Here is a 20,550-nt window from a genome sequence, read left to right as displayed (position 1 = left end):
GGCGGCGTGGGTCAGCTAGCCCAGCAGAGCTCCTCCCGGGAGATGGTGGGCCACCTCCACCATGGATAAACAATCCACACTTCAAACCTGGGCCAAAGCTTGTTGCCAGATACGTGCAGCTGCAGAGAGCAGAGTTGGAGGAAGCTCTGCCAGTAATAGGGGTAAGAAGGAGAAAGAGAGGTTGTTCCCACACAACACAGCCTCTCCTCTGCCAAGCCACAATGCTTCATGTGGATCTGTAGCCCACATGCTTCTCCAGGTACCTCCAACTCAGCTATTCTGTGCTGGAGACTACAATCCACAAAACTGCTTAGAAGATGCTGGCCCACAGAAGTCGACTTGCCACGCAGCTCTCGAAGGTCACATAATGACCAGACAGGGACTTGAGCCCGAGAGAGCACAGACCACTGTGTCTTTGGGCCACATTCAGGCAGCCACACAAGCAGCTCAGTCGTTGAGGGAGCCAAGGAGTCTCCCTCCTAGGAGAAAGTTTGAATCCCCCCCTCCTCTTCCCAAAGCACCAGAAGAGTCTCCGCACGAGCAAACAAACAGCGTGAACATCCCCATCCCCTCATGGCAAGAGCACTTACCCCCCAGGAACTGGATGCCTCCTGCCACCCTGCCCACAGTCCTGGAGATGAGCTCGGACACACAGCAGCCCATGAGCGCTGTCAGGGCCACCAGGAGCAGCAGCCCGCAGCCCAGGCCCGTCACCACCGTGCAGATCCTCCACTCGGCACTCGGGATGGCCTGGAAGGAGGCGTAGCGGCCACACTGCTCCACCATCACGGTCATCTGGCGGCTCTCATCCCGCACCGGGTAGGAACACCTCCGGAAAGTGCCAAAGGAAACAGACTTCTCCAGCTGAGACCCCAAGAGCCAGTAGGGCATGAAGAAGCCAACACAGGAGGCAGCAGCGCAGAGGAAGGAGAGGAAGGCCCAGACGATGCCAGCACAGGTGAGGCTGGAGGCCATTTTTGTATCTGCTCCAAGACCCCTCCAGACGGGAAGACACAAAAGTAACTGTGTATTTTAGAGGGGCTTTATGGATAATCCGGAATCTCTCAGCCTTGACAAATCCTCGCACTGGGAGAAGCTCGGATCCTAACAGCCGGGGGGATATTTCCTCCCATCACAAAGTCAAAGGTCCCTAATTAAATAACAAAACACAAAAAAGGAGAAAAATACAAGTTCAGTAACACTGACATTAGAAACGAATATTTGTCTGCCAGAATGTTTTTCCTTCCTAGAAGACTTCTGAATAAGACATGTCACTTTTCTGTCCCCCCCCTGCAAGCAGACCCTACAACCGCTCTCAGTGACCCCAGCTTCTGCGGTCACTGTGATGGTGGTGGCCAGCAGCTCAGCTGGAAGAGGCTGCTGTGCACATCCAGGAATGCTCTGCAGCCACCTTCAGGGGTCTCCTGTGTACTTGCCTCACTTTTCTCAACTGTAAGTTCCGATCTTTCCAGTACCAATAGAAAAAACAGATATGGTCCTGTTTATCCTTAGTTAGCTAGACCTTCCTCCTACAATGCCTGGAGAAGGTACCTCACTTTATAGATGGTCCTGCAGCTTCAGTGCAGAACCACCACAGCGGCAAAGGCATTTCAAGTTCAGACTCTTGTAACACAAGGAAAACACATCCCCAAAAGAAGTGATATGAGACGACATTTTTCACAGCACTCCAAGTTGTTCGGCATCCCTGTGCAAAAGGAGACTTTTATCACTTGATGTCCCAAGCGCCAGGAACCTGAACTCCAGGTAGTGATAAGTGGAGACATTGCCACATCTTTTGGATTCACCCCTACATAGCCTCAAAGAACCCACAATTAAAAGACAGAGGTCTCTCTTAATATTCCTGCTTGCATTCAGCCTAGCTCTTCTTCGCCTCTTCCCAGCTCAACTCCAGGAGCCATAACCCCTTTGTATCCTTCTCAGAAAACTCCCAGCCTCCCAGCTCAGTATCATTGTGCCCAAGTGCATTTGACTGTCACAGAAACCTACATGCTGTTCCCAGAGGCTGGGGGTGTATTTCTTGTTAAATTCATGTTGGATCATTATTCTAACTGCATTTGTAAATTTATGATCATTCTCACAGTTGCTGCCAAATTAATTCTGATAGCTATTTACAGGGGCTTTTTCTTCTAAGCATGATTAGACGCCAATCAGTGAATCCAATTCATGAAAAGGCAATAAAATGAATACTACTTCAGCACAAGGAGGGAACTTAGAGAAAGTCTGTACATGAAATTAGCCATGTGCACTACACAAAAGTTTTGTTTACTTTTAAAACACTAAGAAAAGGAAATCTCTTCTGTAATATTAAAAAGGCCTATACTGCTACTGAAGAAGAATTCACCTATCTACCCGTAGCCTATCCACAAAAATGTCTTTCATCCGGCAAACTTTATCCCTGGGGATAAAAACTTGCCAGAGAGGCATGGAGGGGGCACCATTTCTTCAGAAGCATCAACTAGAGAAGGATCTGTCTATGTCTTGGCGTGGCATCAAAAGTCTAAGCCAAAGTGGGTCACAGCACTTAGGGGAGATCATTCCCTGAATCGCAGGAGGAGGTACGTCTGGAAATAGGGGACAACATGGAGAGTCCCAGGGTATGACCCGGCAAATTCTGCGGCTCCAGCGGGGCAGCAGCTTAGGCTCCCTGGAGCCTGCCAGCTCACAGCCTGGCTCTCACCCGGGAGGCGGGCTCACCCCTCCGGCCCCGAAACCCCGCTCCCCGCCCTCCAGGGGTAGGAGGGGGCGGCGGAGAGATACGGCTTCCCCCGAGGGAAGGCGGCGGCCGGGAACCAAAACTCGCCGGGGTGATGCCAGGGAAAAACTGCGGGCGAGAGGGCGCAGCGCCCGCGGAGCCGGCAGGGTGGGGGAGTGCCGGGCGGAGCGGGCTGGGGTGCAGGGGACCTGAGAGGGGCAGGGGATCCGAGAGGGGCAGGAGACGCGGGAGGAGGAAGGATTGTGAGGAGAGGGGGTCCAAGAAGAGCAGAATGAGAGGGAAAGGAGAATGCGGCCGGGGACGGGCTGGAATGGCAGAGGCGCCAAGAGTGTGGAGAATCCCAGTACCCAAGAGGACGGAGAGCCGGAAAACTGCGGGGCCGGGAAGGGAAAGCGGTCCAGGGTGACCGGGAGATACGGGAAAGACGGGGGCCCGGGGGAGAAAGCATTCGGGAAGACAAGAGGATGAGAGGACTGGGAATCCGAGCAGGGAAGGAAGTCTAGAGGGTCCGCTGCAACGGGCAAGGGATGCGGCCAAGCTGGGTGTCAGAGCGGGGAAAGGGAACGCAGGAGGTAAATAGGGTCCGGGGATGCAGGGGATGTGGCAGCGCAGGGTAGGGAGGGGTCGGGGAAAGAAAGGACGTTCTGAAGGCTGGAGGATCCGAACTCATGAAGGGAATGCAACGTACCGGGAGCGAGGGAGGGCAGGGGTTAGGGAAAGGAAGGGGGTGCAGGGGGTCCGTGAGGGGCAGGGGATTCAGCCGCGCATGGAGTGCGGCAGAGCCGGTGTCTGGAAGAAGCAGGAGCGGCGAAGGGTCCAGGAGTGCCAGGATAGGGGCAGGCGCGGTGCCGGGGAGAGAAGGGCTACTTACGGACACGCCGGGCGTGGAGGCTGCCCGCCGCGGCTGCCGGGAGCACATGGGCGCGGGGCCGGCGGGCGGTGGCCGCCCCAAGCGACTCTACCGCGGTCCCGGCACGGAGGCGACGCGGGCGCTCCGAGGCGGGCGGGACCGGGACCGGGACCCTCCCCAGTCCGGCCCGTCCTTTCCTCCGCGCGTTCCTCTCTCCCCCCGTTTGATTCCTCGGGAGGCAGCGCACTCCGCCGCCTCTCCTCCCCCTTCCCCGCCACCGCCTCCCCGGGCGGGACCCGCCGCGGTCGGCGCAGTTGCGGGGCCGCGGACGGGGCCGGGGGCGAGGGGCCGGGCGGCGGCGGGGGAGCGGCGAACGGGAGAGCGGGGGCGCGTCCCCGAGTCCTCACGGGGCGGGGCGGTGGTCCCGGCCCCGCGGGGTGGCTGCGGGGGTGGGTCCCGGCTTCCCGAGCCCGCCCTGGACAGCGACGGGGGGGTCTCGGGTCCCGGAGCCGGAGCGGTGGGTCCCGGGGCCGGGCTGGTGCGGGGGTGGCGGCGAGCGCTGCGGCGTCGCCCGACTCGGCGGCTCAGTGTGGGGTGCAAGGGGCGGTGAAGCCGGGGACGGAGAGGAGGAAAGAGCAGGAGAGGAGAGGGGGGGGAAAGACAGCGAAGAAGGAGTATTTGAAGGAAAGGGGAAAGGCTGCAGTCCTTACATGGGAAAATATGGGCTAATCTTCTGATGGTGTGCGTGTGATAAGAACTGTGTCTGTCTCTGCATGCGAGCTGCTGATCCAGCATTTTGATCGCAACAGTTCCCGAGTTGGTCTACAGCGAGAGTAAATGTGATCACAGTACCAAGTAGCTCCTCCCGGATGCGTTAGGTCAAGCGGAGAGACGGGAGCTTCAGCCCTTTCCCAGAGTGTCTTAAGTGGGAAAGTTTTGAGGAACGGTTGCCTTCTGCACAGCGAGCCTCTGGGAGAAAAAGACATTTCCCATTCTGGTTTTTCCTCTACGCCCAGAAACGTGAATATATTTCTCAGATACAAGACAATTTTATGACAGGTTTAAATTATGTCAGCACCAGACATGCAAAATCTCTTTGGTAATGTTTCTTTTACATTTAGTCCCGGCATGTAATTTAAACACCATTCATTAATATTATTAATGCTAAATGGAAGTGAGGTTTATTGCACTCAGTCTGCATTTACACCATTTAATAGTAACAGCAGCTATTTTCAGAATTGAATTACAAAGCCGCTTTATTATATTTTTAAAATTAAACTTCCATGTTTTTTCCCTGTAATGCAAAGTCTTAAAATCAGAATATTACTGAAAATGCATACTTTCTCAAGGGATAAGAAATGGATTGGAAAGTATCTAGCATGATCAAGTTTTCCACCCTAACGTTTCAAGTGTATTTAAGGAAACGTGCCTCAAAAAATCAAAGAAGTGGGTTAAATGTAGGCTGAATGCTAGAATATATGCAATAAAATACTCCACAAGGAAGACCCTGAAGGCATAACCCCAAAGCAGCCATACCAACAGCTGACTATCTCTAGGTACATCCACCTACTATACATCTATATTAGCAAGTGATGTGGATCAATCTGGTGTTGGATCTCATGGTGTTGAGGGCCTAAATGATGTTCACACTTTTCCATAGTTTTTTCTTCAGTTTCCCTCTAGTTTGGGTTTGTGAACTGAGGGCCCCATGAGAATGCATCTGATACACTCCTGGCACCTGTCTTCTGCTATATTGTTATCTGGATCCACTCTGTGTACTCACCTCTGCTGGGCAAAACAAAACGTGGTAAGTGAGGATGATCTGGAGATTCACTTCAAAAGCACACCCTTGATCCACACCAAAACATGAAAGTGGATGTGCCCACGGGGTGTCTGACAGAAAGGGAGCTGGTATGACTTTCCTAAAGCTGAGAGCTGGAGCCTGCTCCACAGCATACCATTCCAGCATCCTCCCCTCAAATCACCTTTCCGCCCGGTGCTGTGCCTCCACCCCCAAGCATGCACGGGCTCTCAGGTCTCCACTTCTGCAAGGAGCTGTGCACGTTTTGGAGAGCGTAGACACTCCTTGTTTACTGCTCACATGCCTTCACTTGGCTCAGTGTGCTGTTCTACCCCCTGCTATTCATTTTACCAATGCCTGAAATGACAGGGATACTAAGCTAATACTGTGTCAATGGAACTCTGCTCTCAGTGTAAAGAAAGACAAGAATTGAATACTGTTATTAAATAGTTGTTTAATTGTTTAAAGACTGAGGTCTGTCATTCTTTTCTTAGCCAAAGGCCTGGGTTATAATGAAACTGTGATAAATATGTCTAAATTAGGCATGTGTTGGGATCAGACATCGGTAGAAAATTGCCTGGCATTAAAATGACTGTGGAAAAACTTCTGTTTCACACATGGAAACTGTTTCTCAGTTAAAATTGGCATTGGAAGCCTAGGGAGAAGCAAACAAGCATGAATTTATTCATGCAATTTATCTCTTCCATGGTATATGCCAAGGTCCCCAAGTCAGTGTTTGCTTTGCTAATGGCATCTCTACAGCAGTTCATTTATTTGCCTTATATGGCCTGTACATTCACTCCCTGAGCTGATGCCATTCTGCTTTCCCTCATGGAAACCGTACATTGAATTCTGTATCTCTCCTGAAGCATCTCATTTTGCCAACTGTCTCTGAATGCCCCCACAAGCTGGCTGCATGGCTTAGCTGCTTGCAGGGAAATAAGCTTCATTTCATAATTCATTTTCTGTCCAGGGAGTTTTGTTTTGATTAGGAACAAATTAAACACATTGTGTATATAAGGTAACATCCAAACTCTCATTCCATTTTCTCCTAATGTTTAAAACTCATCATGCTTCAACTGTACCAACATTTGATTCCCCTTTCAGGATCATTGTGCATGGAAATAGTTTACTTGAAAGTTAGCTGAAATATTTCTATCCCAGTCTAACCTGTTCAAAAGAAAAGGGGAGCTATTACATTGTGCTTTAGGATTCACAATCTTTCTTGCAACCACAAAAGAAGATACCTCCTCAGAACATAGCAGTAACAAAACCCATGGCCCCCATGGTATTGTCTATACTGAAATAGCAGCTAGTTTTAAAATTGGTCCTGGTTTTTGAATGTTAAAAGAATCCACTTGTGAGAAATCTTCATAGTCGGTCAAGGGAACCTGAGCGGCAGATTACCCTCTGCTGCAACCACTGAAGTCAGACTGAATCAAACACCCATGAATACATTGTCAGAAAACTGCCCTAGCAGGGAGATGGAAAAATGCTTATAGATTTTACCATTTTGCTTTTCCTCAATCCATTGACTAAGCTGCTGTTACAGCTGGGGCACTACAGACTTGATGGAGCTAATCAGCACAGCAGAATAAAGACAGAAAATCCTATCACTGTACCTAAATCAATCCTGGCTAATATACATCACAGGCTCGACCACAGACTCTTTCACTACAGTATGACTTGTAAGACAACATAATATGCCATAGGGGAATATGTATGTTCCTGAACCCAAAGGAAATAAAGCCGCTATCAAACCTCCGCCTCATTCTTCAGTCTTTGACCAGAAAACAAACCAAAAGAGTTTTATCTTTCGGGCCACCATCTGTTTTTGGTGGTCTGCAGAAAAGTGATCACACCAACATGGTTCCAAGCATCTCACAAAACTGGATCTTCAGGTCGTGTCTGTACTCGATTTTAAATCAAAAAGGAAGGTATAGGTACAAAAATAGACTTGAGGCTATGTACTGGGAGCAACAGAAAGTCAACCCAATTATTCAAATACAATCACTGAAAACCAAACAGACGAGTACTGTTAGAGAAATAACCTGATAATTAGTACATATGCCTGAAATTATGTCCAATCTTGCAGCAGCTAGGGAAAAAAAAATCAACTAAACAGACATGAAAAGAGAACCTCAACTCTAACACCTGAAAATTTCTCATAGAAGCTAAGAAAACAAATTCAAGTGACCAGATCCTGTCCATCTGTATGTTGTCCTTCCAAGTCAAACAAATTTCATTTTTTTCTGCTGTGGGTAGAACTAGACACCTGGGGTTTTGAGCTGTCCCATCCAGACCTGAATCTTGGCCAATAAACTTAGGTCTAACCAAAAGATCCTCTCTCCACTTCTATTTTAATACTATCCTCTCATCAACATATTTTCTGGTGGTTCTAATAGTGATAAATTTTGTGAATTCTCTTACTAACAATTTATAACAAAACTTGCCATATTTCTGAAAGACAGTTGTCTTACACAATGCTGTTGTTGCTAACATCAGTCTTTTAATCTCTGGGAGCACATAAAAATAACATGTCAATACAAAACAAAGGGTTTATTTGCCATAAACCCTCTGTATGTTGTTTCATCTTTATGAAGTTATTACTTATCATCTATTATATAAAAGCCACCAGGTGCTCTACATTTTGCAAGGCTCTGAAATAGTAGCTACAGCTATTGATTTTCTCTTTTGTGTCCTCTTGTTGACAAGCCTGGTGGCTGTGGGAGAGGCCAAGGAAGTTTATTCTGCACAGCCCCTCGGCTAAAGGGAGGAATGCCTGTTCTGCCCTTACAAACACAGCCAAAGTAACTGAGCTCTGAGATTATGGGTCCCTTACCCGTCCTCCTTTACCAGGGAATTGTCTTAGCCCTGCACAAACTCACTAAAAACATGGCTGGTTTCAATCCTGAATTTCCACTATTCTTAAATGGACTTTTTAAAATAAGAAACATCTGGATGATGAACAAGTGATTTCCCAGTAAGAAATGCTTATCTACTGGCAGCCTGCTTTCTGTGCATGTAGACCCAATACAAATAATGTGTTATCTTACGTACGAGTGGTACACCTGTCTATCTTCTCCTGATGCTGGCAAAGAAAGATGCGGGGAACGTACTAAGAGCAGGTCTTGCCGCGGCGCTTCCTCGCACTAAGCGGCGGGCGCGTTCGGAGACACGGCTTTGTGTAACGACACGTGCAACAGAAAGAAGATTTTTCTTTTCACTTTAAAGCCTCCGTCTGGCATGAGCTTTCCGCAGGAGGTCACAGTTTCCGCGCAGGGCCCGGAGCGCGCCGGTGGCCCGGCGATGGGTGCCCGGGGCGGCGGGCGCTGCGCTGCGCTGCTCGACAGTGACACTCGGTGGGCGGCGGGGCCGGAGCAGGGCTGGGGGCGGCGGGCCCGGGCCGGGGGGGACCCGCACCTCCCGGGCCCGCGGGGCTGCCGCGGGCTCTGCCCTGGCCCCTCGGCAGCGTTTGATGCGGCTGCAAACGGGGAAGGGCGTGCGTGTGAAAAGCGGGGGCAGAGAGCCGAGCGTGCTTCTGATCTCCGTAAAACCTCTGGGATTTGTAACCGCCCTGGGCCACTGTCCTGAGGCTTTTAAGGTGCCTTTGCAGAACCCAAAGGTGACTTTCAGCGGTTTGGTTAAACTGGGTGTATCTGAGAAAGGGGCTCAAGGCAGCGTCCTGTTCCTCCCCCAGCCTTTTTCCACAGAACTGGAGCAGAGCTGCCTCTCCCTGTGAGTTCCAGCAATCACTTGCATCTAGGTCACCCTATTAGATCACATTCCCAAGGATATGGCTAATGATTTCTGGGGTTTTTAGAAAGGAAAGCTGAAAATCCTCTTCTGGGGACAATGGCCAATTCATTTTCCAAGTGGAAGCTCATTTCCTCCCCTCCCCATTGCACCCTGAGGATTGTTCAGGGACTCCACGAAGCTGAAACTTCTGAAATCTCACAGAGATTCATCCACAGAAGAATTGTAATGCCAGTTCTTGTCAGCTGAAACCCAAACAGAACTCACTTCCAGGTGTATCAATGTCCGAAACGTGTTCTCGGTGGGGGAAGAGGCAAGCTCCTTTTTTTATGACGCTCCAAAAGGCTTGTGCTTAGTAAATCCAGTAAGTATATAGCATTCATATACCTACATGGATATATCATGTGTATTTATAACACAGATATATGGATTATATACACATCTCTATAATACATATATAGGTATAGATACGGGAGACCGGGCTGGTCAAGCAGGACCTGCCTTTTGTAAATCCATGTAAGTTGGGCTTGATCCCCTGGTTGTCCTGCATGGGCCATGCAATGGCACTCAGGATGTCTCTTCCAGAGATTTTCCCAGTGCCAAGGTCAGACTGATAGGCCTGTAATTCTCCAGAGCGTCTTTCCACCCTGCTTGTAGATGGGTGTAACATTTGCTAATTTTCAGTCAGCTAGAACTTCTACAGTCAGCCAGGACTGCTGGGTGATTGAGAGTGGTTTGGCAAGTTCTTTTCACGAATTCCCTCACTACTCTGGGGTGGATCATCAGGGCCCATAGACTTGGGCATGTCTAATTGCCATAGCAGGCCACTAATCATCTCCTCTTGGTTTATGGGGGCTTCACTCATCTCCCATACATGCTCTGGGAAGATCTCTTAACCATCTCTGGGAAGGTTCAGCGACCAGAGTGTTCTCTCGATATTGTATTGTAACAAAATAACCTACTCATAGATTGTGCTTTTGCAATATAACTACGTATTTCAATATTCCTTTTCCCGATGAAAATGCTAATTAGCAAGGTTGTTGCAGTTACCACTTATAAGGGGGAAAATAGTAATTCCATTAATGTGCTCACAGGAACTTCATTTATATTACCTCTTAACCTTTACAAGGATATTACAATTTCAATAATTAATTGCTTTTTGCATTTAATTTGCAGTTTACCATTTTCAAGGGAAATTACCCATTAAAATGAGGACTTTTTTTTTTAAAGGAAAAAATTCTTTACTCAAGTATACACCATAAGCTGGCCTTAGAGAAACTAGATATTTGCTAAGCCATTTCCATATTTGAGTAGAGAGGACTCTGTGCTAGCTCTACATATTAAAGAACTGCCCATTGCTTGAGTCTTTGGACATTTGCAGAAAAATGAGGCACAATAGGGCTGAGGCAGTGACAAAAAGGGAACTAATTCTTATCCTCTTCCTTCAAATTCTCAAAGGCAATGAATCCTTCCTCTCTTACTGATGCAATAAGAATTTACTTTCTTCTTCCTTTGCAACCATCTTGTTTCTTCAACTGAAGTTAATTTATGCTGCAATACCCATCCATGAGGGCTTCTTTTAACTTCAGTGGCTGAAGAAAATAAAGGCTCAACCTCATAAAACACAGAAATTCTGTCCATGAATCCCCAAGAATTTAGGTATATCCTCAAGACAGTGCCTGACACTTTGGAAAATGGAGCTCAACATATGTATTCCTGCTCACACTCCTGCCACTTGTAAAACAGCTACTCAATGAATCAGACATAAGCCAGTATCCTTGTGGTAGTATGCTGGCATATCTCCACTACTGATAGTAGAAATTGTGTCCAAATCCCATCACACTAAAAGAAATTTATATAAATATTGGTATCTGAGAAGGTGATTAATGCATTCCAAGTGGGCATGTCTATGACAGAGTGAAACACATACTTCTGAGAGAGGGATTTGCATGGGAAGATGGAGAGAAGGTAACAAATCAAGAGAAGAAGCAAAGGAGAAGAGAGAACAGAAGTAGCAGGTATGAACTAGTCTGCAGCATTGATTTATGAATGAAAATGTAAACATTTTTTCTGATTCAGGTGCAAAAATTAAACCAGCCCTTGGTCAGTTCTACCTTTTCAACTGGCAGGTCCATGATATCTCATCCAAAATTATAAACATCTGCATGATATGTCACATGTCTACAGGCACCAACTAGATCATTTTGCTGTGAAAACAAAATATTTTGGTTTTTAATTGTAAAATCAAACCTCCTGGGATTTTTACCCCTTTCCCCATGAGTATAAGGAGAACCTGGGGTTACACAGGGATTCAAACACAGTATTTCATTTCCACAGTACTGAAGATGGGTCATACTCTTAGAATTTTATTTGCAGAGAAGTCAAAAGTCACTGTCAGACAAATAGGGGTAACAAAAATTGTCTACTCAACAGTCCAGTGCACAAGTTTTCTAGGCAGATGAGAAGACTGGATAGGAATCTGAGGATGAATTGCATTCTGAGAGTGTCTTTCTTTCCCTGCTCTGGTAGATGGGGTCTACCTCTGACTTTTAGGTGTTAGAAGATTGTTGAGATGAATCCCTCTAAAAGTTCTTAATTTTGTCTTCAAGTGTTTGGATATTCAAGTTGAAGAGAGCAAGAATAGATTCAGGCTGCTTAATATGAAGAGCTTCCTATATCACTATATCAGCAATGGATCAGCAATTACACCACAGCAAAATAATCTTCTTTTTGACCAGTAAAAGGAAAGTCTAGCTCCAAGCCAGCATGGACATTTCTTGTCATAAGCTTTCTTCAGTGAGGCACAAATATGTTAATTTTGCCAGTTAGCACTGCAATCTGGTTAAAGCACCTGATGCTTTTCTTTGATATATTACCTTGCATATATTATTAGTACTCTAGACTTTATCACATAAAAGGACATGTATGGGACAGAAGCAGAAAGAAGCCTCTAATGATCAAAATTAACATAAAAATATCCTTTCAAAACCTCCAGACTGGCAGTTCACTCAACATGACATTTGCTTTTTGACAGGCATGTGCTCTGCATGCACAACAATATTTTAAGGTGGCATTGTTTAAAGAAAGTTGACAGTGATGAGTGATGTACATTCAGACTGATGATACTCTGAAGAGAGCTTTACCTGCATGGACAAGAAAGTTGTTGCTAGTTTGCATGCAAAAGGAAGCTTGGGGTCTATTCTGGGGAACTCGATAATCTCTTGTAATTAGTACTGTAATTGGAGGTTGCTGGAAATGCTGCTTGAGCTTCTGCCAGGGAATGCGAGTGCTTTACAAAGCTGTTGACACCATTCTGTACACCCAGCCTCACTAACCAAGTCAGCTGCAGTAGATGCCAACACAGAACTCCTGCTCTGTCAAAACTCTCATCTAAGCAGCAAACACAAAATACTTTTTCCTTCCAGTGGAGCCACAGAGTGACACCAGTACCACTCAGACCATCACCATGCTCCCCCCGAGGTCCTGCAGCCCACTGCTGATCCCAGGACACACCAAGTCACCATCAGGCTGCCAGTTTTTGGCAGAGACTCGCTCCATCCCCACTATTTCAGATTGTAAATGGATAAATATGAGCCACATATACCAAAGTTTAGAAACAACACTTGCCTGCTCTTGTGGACACAATTACCTGTTTCCAGTGCATCAGTCATGGGGATGCTAGTTCTGTAATAATGCCATGAAGGCAGAAATGACCACCAGAAAGGGATGCCAGGTCATTTTAGCAAGAAACTGAAGGTTTAAATGTATTTCATCTGGAGGTGAGCAGATCTTTGCATAGAAAGTGTTTGCAATTTGCAGCCAACAGCAGTGACTGTAACCAGTGTCAGGCATTAAGTAATAAGTTATTTTTATACACAGCAGCTCTTCAGCATCTCAGAGGATGATGGCATCTCGCCAAGGCTTTGGAAGGGCTGTATGAGCTGACACACAAAGATGAATGGTTGAGGCAAGCCCAGATGACACTTCTGAGTCAACTTTACAGAAAGAACCAAATCCAAATGCACCAGGTAGCTCCACACTGGAGTTGCTGAGAAACTGTTTGGCTAGGCTCCTGACAGATGTCTGAGAGTGCGACTTCTGGCATTTTGGAAACTTATTTCTCCTGAAGTAGCAATAAAATTCCATTAAAGTCACCCAAACAGAATTGTTATGAGCGCTAGGAAAAGCTATTTATGACACCCACACCTGTAAAATTAGGTTGACGTTGTATTACTGCTATGAAAATTGCTGTGATCATCAATATGCTTTTTGCAACTTTTACTAGCAACATCCCTCAAGTGCTCTTTCACAAGACAATGGCTTTTGTGGTGAAGCTGTACAATTTTTGGCTCATGCCCCACTACAGCTTTTTCCCTCCTTGTGCGCTCATGGCTCCAGATACACTTTTGCTTGACAAAATTGTTAGCTGTCATTTAAAAGGGAGTTTCTACATGCCAGACGTCCCTGACCATATAATCTTGTCTGTTCAATGCCACTACAACGTTTGTGCAGGATTTGCTGGGCTAGCAAGGTGAGAATTCTATCCTCTTATGCTACTACGTCCCAAGGAACAGCTACCAGATCCAGCAGAGCAGTTACTAACCCTAAGCACTTTACTTTGGATACTGACTATGGTAAAGAAATTGCCAGGAGGTGAGAGAAGAGTGTCATACTACCCTGCCTGCATGGAAGAAGTATGTGTGTGTAGGTAGGTGCAAAAAGGGCAAGAGGGCAGAAGCTGAATAGCAGGAGTTTAAAAGAAGCTTTGGAAAATTCAAATTGGCTTCAAAACACAGACCAGCCAGTCAATGTAATAAAAAAAGGGGAAAAAAAAAGGCTGCAAAAATGCATTTCATTCTACATCTATGCATCTCTTGTCCTGCCAAGTGGAGTTATACTGTCTTGGAGTCCTGTATGAATCATGAATGACAGAAATATAAGCTGAAATATAATTTATCAGACATCTTCAGTAACTTGAACTCTGCAAACAAAGTGACCATAGTGATTGGGTTCTGGAAATAACACAAATGCTGGGGTGGGGGTGGGGGTGGGGGGGGGGTGGCTTAAGGCAATGCCTGAGTTTCCACTAGGGCATTACAAGAAGAGCCTGTTCACAAGAAACATACCAGAAAAGTCAAAGGAGGAAAGCACTAAGAGATTTGACAGAGATCCATAAGATATGGACGCTTGACACACAGGTCTGGATTAAAATACAGCAGTTGGAGTTAAAGATTGCAGCAGGCTTTGCCAATACTTGTGTTGCTGATGTACTGACTCCAAAGGTATTTTTCTAATGCTGTCGTTCTTGCAATTCATTAGATCTACCTTTGGTTTGTCATGACCCCCATCATGACCCGGTCATGATCTCATAGACAGCCTTTTGGTGATCAGCTGATCTGAGGGCACTGCCCAGTAATTTAGGTTTCATTCTCTAGATTTTCTTTACTAGACATTGACTTCAGCTGAGATCAGGACATAATGAAGGATAATCTTTTTTTGTCTGGTGGTGAATAGTTGTAATTTTTGTTCAGTTGTTTGGGTTATTTTTATTTCACCTATAAAACAGAACACATTCCAGAGACTTTTTTTGCCAGCAGACAGACATTGCTTGAAGAGATAGGTCAGCAGGCCTGGCACACATCATAATTTGTCAAGTGTCCTGCTTGTATTTTCTTTTTTCAAAAATTTTTTTTTTGCTATATTGTTATTGTCATGGTAAGCATACTAGTCAGTATATGCAAAGGAAGATAAGCTTTATACTTCAGGCACAGACACGTGGTCATCACTAAGATGATGCAGTTCATCAGCCACAAGCAGATATTTGTTCTCATGGCTCCATAATCTAAATAATTTGTTTCTTTTTTTTTTTTTTCCTTAGGTGAAATTTGGTCCCTCACTGAAGTGAGTGGCAGTGCCATGACCAATGTAATTGACCTTGCCAGGGATGTGGCCACATAGTTTAGACAATCTTCCGCTTAGAAAGGTCCTTTATTCTGCCATGTTCTAGAAACAAATTTAGACTAAACCCTATTAGTTTTGCTGATACAATACTTCCCTTGAAATCAATGGTTGAGTTTTTTTAGCAGGAGATGAACAGGAAGATTTCATGAGTTTGGTATGTATAAAGTGCACACTGTACTGCTAGTGTTATCTTTTCAGTGAGTTATAACAAACAGAAGTTTTATAGCTCCTCAGTCAGGTGGCTGATTCAGCATCACATATATTAGAGCCACTACTGCTGACTGTGAGGCACGACAATAAATCCTCAAGCACGATAGCATGAGCTAACCTAAAACTTTAGAACTGTACATTCTCCTGGACCTTCAAGGGACACAGACTACATGACTACATGTTGCTTTCAGGGTGACCTTTGGCCAAATCATTCACAGAGTCATATTTCAAATTTCCAGATGATGTCAGTATTGTCTGAGTTTTTTGAAAAAAAGTTAGCTCAGGAAATTGATTGATTTGGCCTGGTGAAAAGATTCTACAATATTAACCTCTAAGAAAATAAATCATTACAAAACCCAGCTCTAATTGACTTAAAGACACAGAATATTTTCATGTGCTTCTGCCTATTAGTTGGATTTTCTAGTTCAACCTTAGCAGAAAAAGACATCAAAATACTAGAAAAGGCCAAGGAATAATTTCACGGCAGAGAACTAGTGAAGATCTTAAGGCAGTGGTGGATTTCTTTTGGAGTATGCTGTGTGCAGTGGAGAGCTTGGCAGAGCCAAGTTCCACTCACCTGATCATCTATAGGGATGTAAGCATAAAGGGCTGCAAATATTTTCAAAGGGCTGACATAGTTGAGTAGCAATATATCATGGCCAGCTTCCTTCAGATACTCTTCTTCACTGCGGGACCTGTAAATTTTATGCAAAATAGCATTGTCATATTCTTTTTATCTATTATACTGTAAGAAAAATCCAACTAATTATGGGCATTTTTTACAAAACCTTTCACGTCCCTGACTTCATAATGCTTCCCATTCCTATGTGCTCTGGGCGTCATATTGAGGCAAGTTCTGCATTAGCCTTCCTTCCTTCCTTCCTTCCTTCCTTCCTTCCTTCCTTCCTTCCTTCCTTCCTTCCTTCCTTCCTTCCTTCCTTCCTTCCTTCCTTCCTTCCTTCCTTCCTTCCTTCCTTCCTTCCTTCCTTCCTTCCTTCCTTCCTTCCTTCCTTCCTTCCTTCCTTCCTTCCTTCCTTCCTTCCTTCCTTCCTTCCTTCCTTCCTTCCTTCCTTCCTTCCTTCCTTCCTTCCTTCCTTCCTTCCTTCCTTCCTTCCTTCCTTCCTTCCTTCCTTCCTTCCTTCCTTCCTTCCTTCCTTCCTTCCTTCCTTCCTTCCTTCCTTCCTTCCTTCCTTCCTTCCTTCCTTCCTTCCTTCCTTCCTTCCTTCCTTCCTTCCTTCCTTCCTTCCTTCCTTCCATCACTTCTGCCACTTCCTTCCTTCCATCACTTCTGCCACTTCCTTCCTCTCTCCCTCCTTCCCTCCCTCCCTCCCTCCCTCCCTTCTTTTAGTGTATTTGTACATTTTCTTTTGTACATTTCCTTCATCACAGAAATCTTCCTTTCTCACTCTCATTTGCCTGTGACAACACCCACAAGAGGAACTATTCCTTCTTCGTTGTGTTTAAGGAAATACTTTCTTTATGTCCTGCTCTGTCACTCCTCTTTTGTCACAGGGTATAGAAATACATCCAGCCATGTCTTTGACCCCAGTCAACCTATTCATCCACTGAAGTTTTATTACTACTTAGCTTTTTGTGGAACAAATTCAGACTACTACTATAACCTTTTTTTTGTCTTTGTCTTCAGAAAATACATGTACTCCCAAGCATTTGAAAGTACAGCAGCTCTTACTAGCTTTGGCTAGGTAGACAGCAGGTGGCATTCCTGACCACACCTTGTTCTGCAGGCTGAACTGTGCTCCTGTCTGTGCTCCAAATGAGTGGTTTGTGAACACTTTCACCAGCTGCACAGCGGTAACAGCTGTCAAACAGTTTTGCTGTCTGAGAGGGAAAGTCCACAAAACCAGAAACCACCATAGTAAGGAACTAAGCAAATTAACAGAAAACACCCTGTGCCAGGCATTTCTTTACTGACACCTGTAGTTCTGTTGCTGTGTCAAGCTTTGGTAAGGGAACTTGCAATGGTGTAAATTACCCACACTACACAAACTGTCTGCCATTGACACACAGAAACTGGCCACTGAAATCAAAGCACCTTCTGGGAGTTACAGATCACAAAATCCAAGCATTTTATCCCACAGTGTATCTCCAATTGATTTAACAGGATGTTTGCTGGTGCCCACCAGACTTGCCCAAGCAGACTGGTAAGAATGTCATGCCAAACCCACTTTTGTGATGTATATAAGACAGGGCACACCAACTGAGTTCTAGATGGTGACTTCGTTGCAGTTACATTTGCATTTCTGTTTAAAAAATCTGTTCTGAGGAAAAATCTATCAGAAAAAGAGAAGATTTCTTTTCATAGCTGCATCTAATATTCCTAAAAGATGAACAAGATATAAGCACTGGTATCCTCATACAAACAGCTTTGAGACTTGTGAGAGGTAAAAAAGTGCCCCGTTGATTATTCCTTCTCATTTTTTCAAAAGAACACATGCATAGATAAACAAAAGTTTCAAAACTCCATTGGTTCCTGTCAGCCCAATGTTTTACATTAGCTAGAAGCATTCTGGCTCATGAAACACATTCTTGAAGAAATGCACACCCATGAAGAAGCATCTGAAAACAGAACTGGTTGCTTCAAAAGAAAATGCATGTACCAACTAATAGAGGGAATTCTTTCTGGCTCCTTGTATGTTTGTGGTATAACTTGTTGGACAAGACTTGGCAATGGTTGTGACTTATCTGACACTTGTGTTTCAGATGTTGGAGCCTTTCTGACTTCAAGGTGCGCCTTCACTGTCAACTCATCCATCAGGTTAACAACATTTGAAGCGTTGTTCAAACAACTAACAACATCCAGCTTATAGGTGGGAGGGGATCTTTCTAATAATAGGTCTTTCTTGACATGTTTAAATATTAATTGCTTACACCTGCGATGACTGCAGGCTGTTTTATCTCTTCTGACATGGAGAAGGGAGATCCTGGCTCCTGGAAGCTTAGTCAGAAGTAAAGGACATCTAGAAGGAGATAACATCAGTGTAATAGGGTGGATGAGAAACAGAAACTAAGGAAAACAACGTGTCTGAAAATGCTTGAAATCCTTCTTGCTGACTAGCCAAGAACAGAAACAAGGCACAACACAGGCTGTTCAGAAAAACTGGTCTTTTATGGATCCATGTGAGGAAGTAAACAAACAAACAAAAATTAAATAACAAAATGTCCTATCACTCTCTCCATCACACTAAGATTTTAAGGGCTCTGGTCACACAGCTTTTCCTTGAGGTAAATGACTCAAACTAAAAGAATAAATAATTAATGAATAAAACCATTCAGAAGCTCAGTGCTCCACCTTGGGCATAAAGGCAATGTCTACTTGACTTGCTTGCAGTTATTTTCAGGAAGGGTCTTCAGAAGAGCAATGTGAAATCACCAAACTCCTGAAGAGTTAAACTACTGCCTGAATCTTTGGGTTTTGACCACACACCATCAGATAAATGGAAAGGTGGTGTTGTTTTCATAGCTAATACCATGGTGGAACCTGTGTCTTCTAATATGTGAAAAACACCAATCACTTGTTTTTAGAATTTTAAAAGTTTAATAGTAATAAAATGGCTATAAAAATAGCAATATAATTAGAAAAATAAAAATTTTGGACAATTAGGATTAGGACAATATGAGACAATAAGAACAAAGAGTTACAGACAGTCTGGGTACCTCTTTCTGGGCAAAATAAACCTGAAAAAGGACACACGTTAACAGAGGATTAACCCTTAAAAGCAACAGACTGTTACATGTTTATGCATCTCATACATGATGCATAAAATCCTTCAAACAAAGGATTCTGTCTGGTCAGCGTCAACTTCTTCCTCTGAATCCCAACGGCGTCTTCAGGGTTGAGCGAGGGGGAAGAACTCGATAAGAGAGCAATAAATTCTTCTTCTCTGAAAGATTTAGGTGTCCTGTGGCTGCAATCTGGTACAAGTCCTCTCTTTAAAAAGGTATCTTACATAGCATAGTTTCTATTTTAACATTTTGTTATAACCTAAAACTATATTTAACACTATATTTATTTATTTAACACTATATTTAAAACTATATTTACTTAAGAAAATTAATGCAGCATTACTTTCTAACATAACACATATAATATTCATTTTTATATTGGCGAAAAGCCAATCATAAAATACACATTTTTCACATTATATTATTATTATATATATTATATATATATTATATATAATATATAATATATATAATTATATATTAATAGATATTATTATATATTCTATATATAATATAGACTATATATATTATATACCGTATATTTTATATTATATATATTATATAATATATAAATTATATAATATATAATATATAATATATTATATATAATTATATATATAAAAATATCATATATATTATATTATATATTATTATATAATAGCTGTGCACTGTTAGTCATCCTCTCTCCATTTTACCTTAAGGCATTTTACCTTAATCTGTACACCCATTTTCCATCCTGTGGAAAAGGCCATAGAAATCCCTCTGCTGCACCTCAGCATTTCCGATGGGACAAGTGACAATGCGAGAGGTCACGGTCGGGGCGGTTTAGGCTGGACTTTAGGAGGAATTTCTTTGCAGAGAGGGTCCTTGGGCATTGGAATGGACTGCCCAGGGAAGTGGTGGAAGCACCGTCCCTGGAGGTGCTTAATGAAAGAGTGGATGCAGCACTCGGGGCCATGCTCTGGGTGACATGGTGCTGTCAGGCCGTAGGTTGGGCTCGATGATCTCAGAGATCTTCTCCACCTTGGCTGACTCTGTGATTTTGTGCTCTGCAGCTGTGAGGAGACCTTGGGAGGTCACCTCTGTGTCAGTAAATGCACAGCAGAAACAAGACAGCATCTTCGTTTTGACACATATCACAGCCATTGCTGTCAGCTTATAAAACAGAGAGATCATTTCTTTTTGCCTTTCTTGCTGTGCTCATAACTGAAGCACTTGTTTTGTGAAATAAATACAGCTACCTGCTCTCATGAAGTGAACCCCGTATCATCCACTCAAAATCCTTTATTTAGTAAGTAAATGATTTTTAATTATTAATATTTTAAATTGTATATGTTTATTTTATCAGTAAAAACAAACAAAGAAATAAACAGAAAAACCCCGAGTGCCGCCTTGCACCGGGTACCTTGCACCAGGCCCTACGGCCGGCCCGCGTTAGGCCGGAACCGAATGCTCGGAGCGCGTTTCCGCCGGAGCCGCTCCGTGTGGCGCCGC

At 44.5% G+C, this 20,550-nt stretch overlaps 1 protein-coding gene across 1 annotated transcript in view; it reads right to left on the bottom strand.

Moving 5' to 3' along the window:
* LHFPL6 (LHFPL tetraspan subfamily member 6) overlaps positions 1-3,832 on the bottom strand; it is a 135,470-nt gene extending 131,638 nt beyond the window's left edge. The window contains exons 1-2 of the mRNA XM_084226089.1: positions 3,606-3,832; positions 591-1,150 (exon numbers count right to left, since the gene is read on the bottom strand). Of these exons, the coding sequence (XP_084082215.1) occupies positions 591-975 (385 nt within the window). The 5' untranslated portion in view covers positions 976-1,150; positions 3,606-3,832. The remainder of the gene's footprint in view (positions 1-590; positions 1,151-3,605) is intronic.
* Between the last annotated feature and the right edge of the window lie 16,718 nt (positions 3,833-20,550).

This window comes from Fringilla coelebs (assembly GCF_963513975.1).
Source record: "Fringilla coelebs genome assembly, chromosome: 2".
NCBI classification, from domain to species: Eukaryota; Metazoa; Chordata; class Aves; order Passeriformes; family Fringillidae; genus Fringilla; species Fringilla coelebs.
Note: the sequence above shows the minus strand (reverse complement) of the source record. Positions and strands in the feature narration are given on the sequence as shown.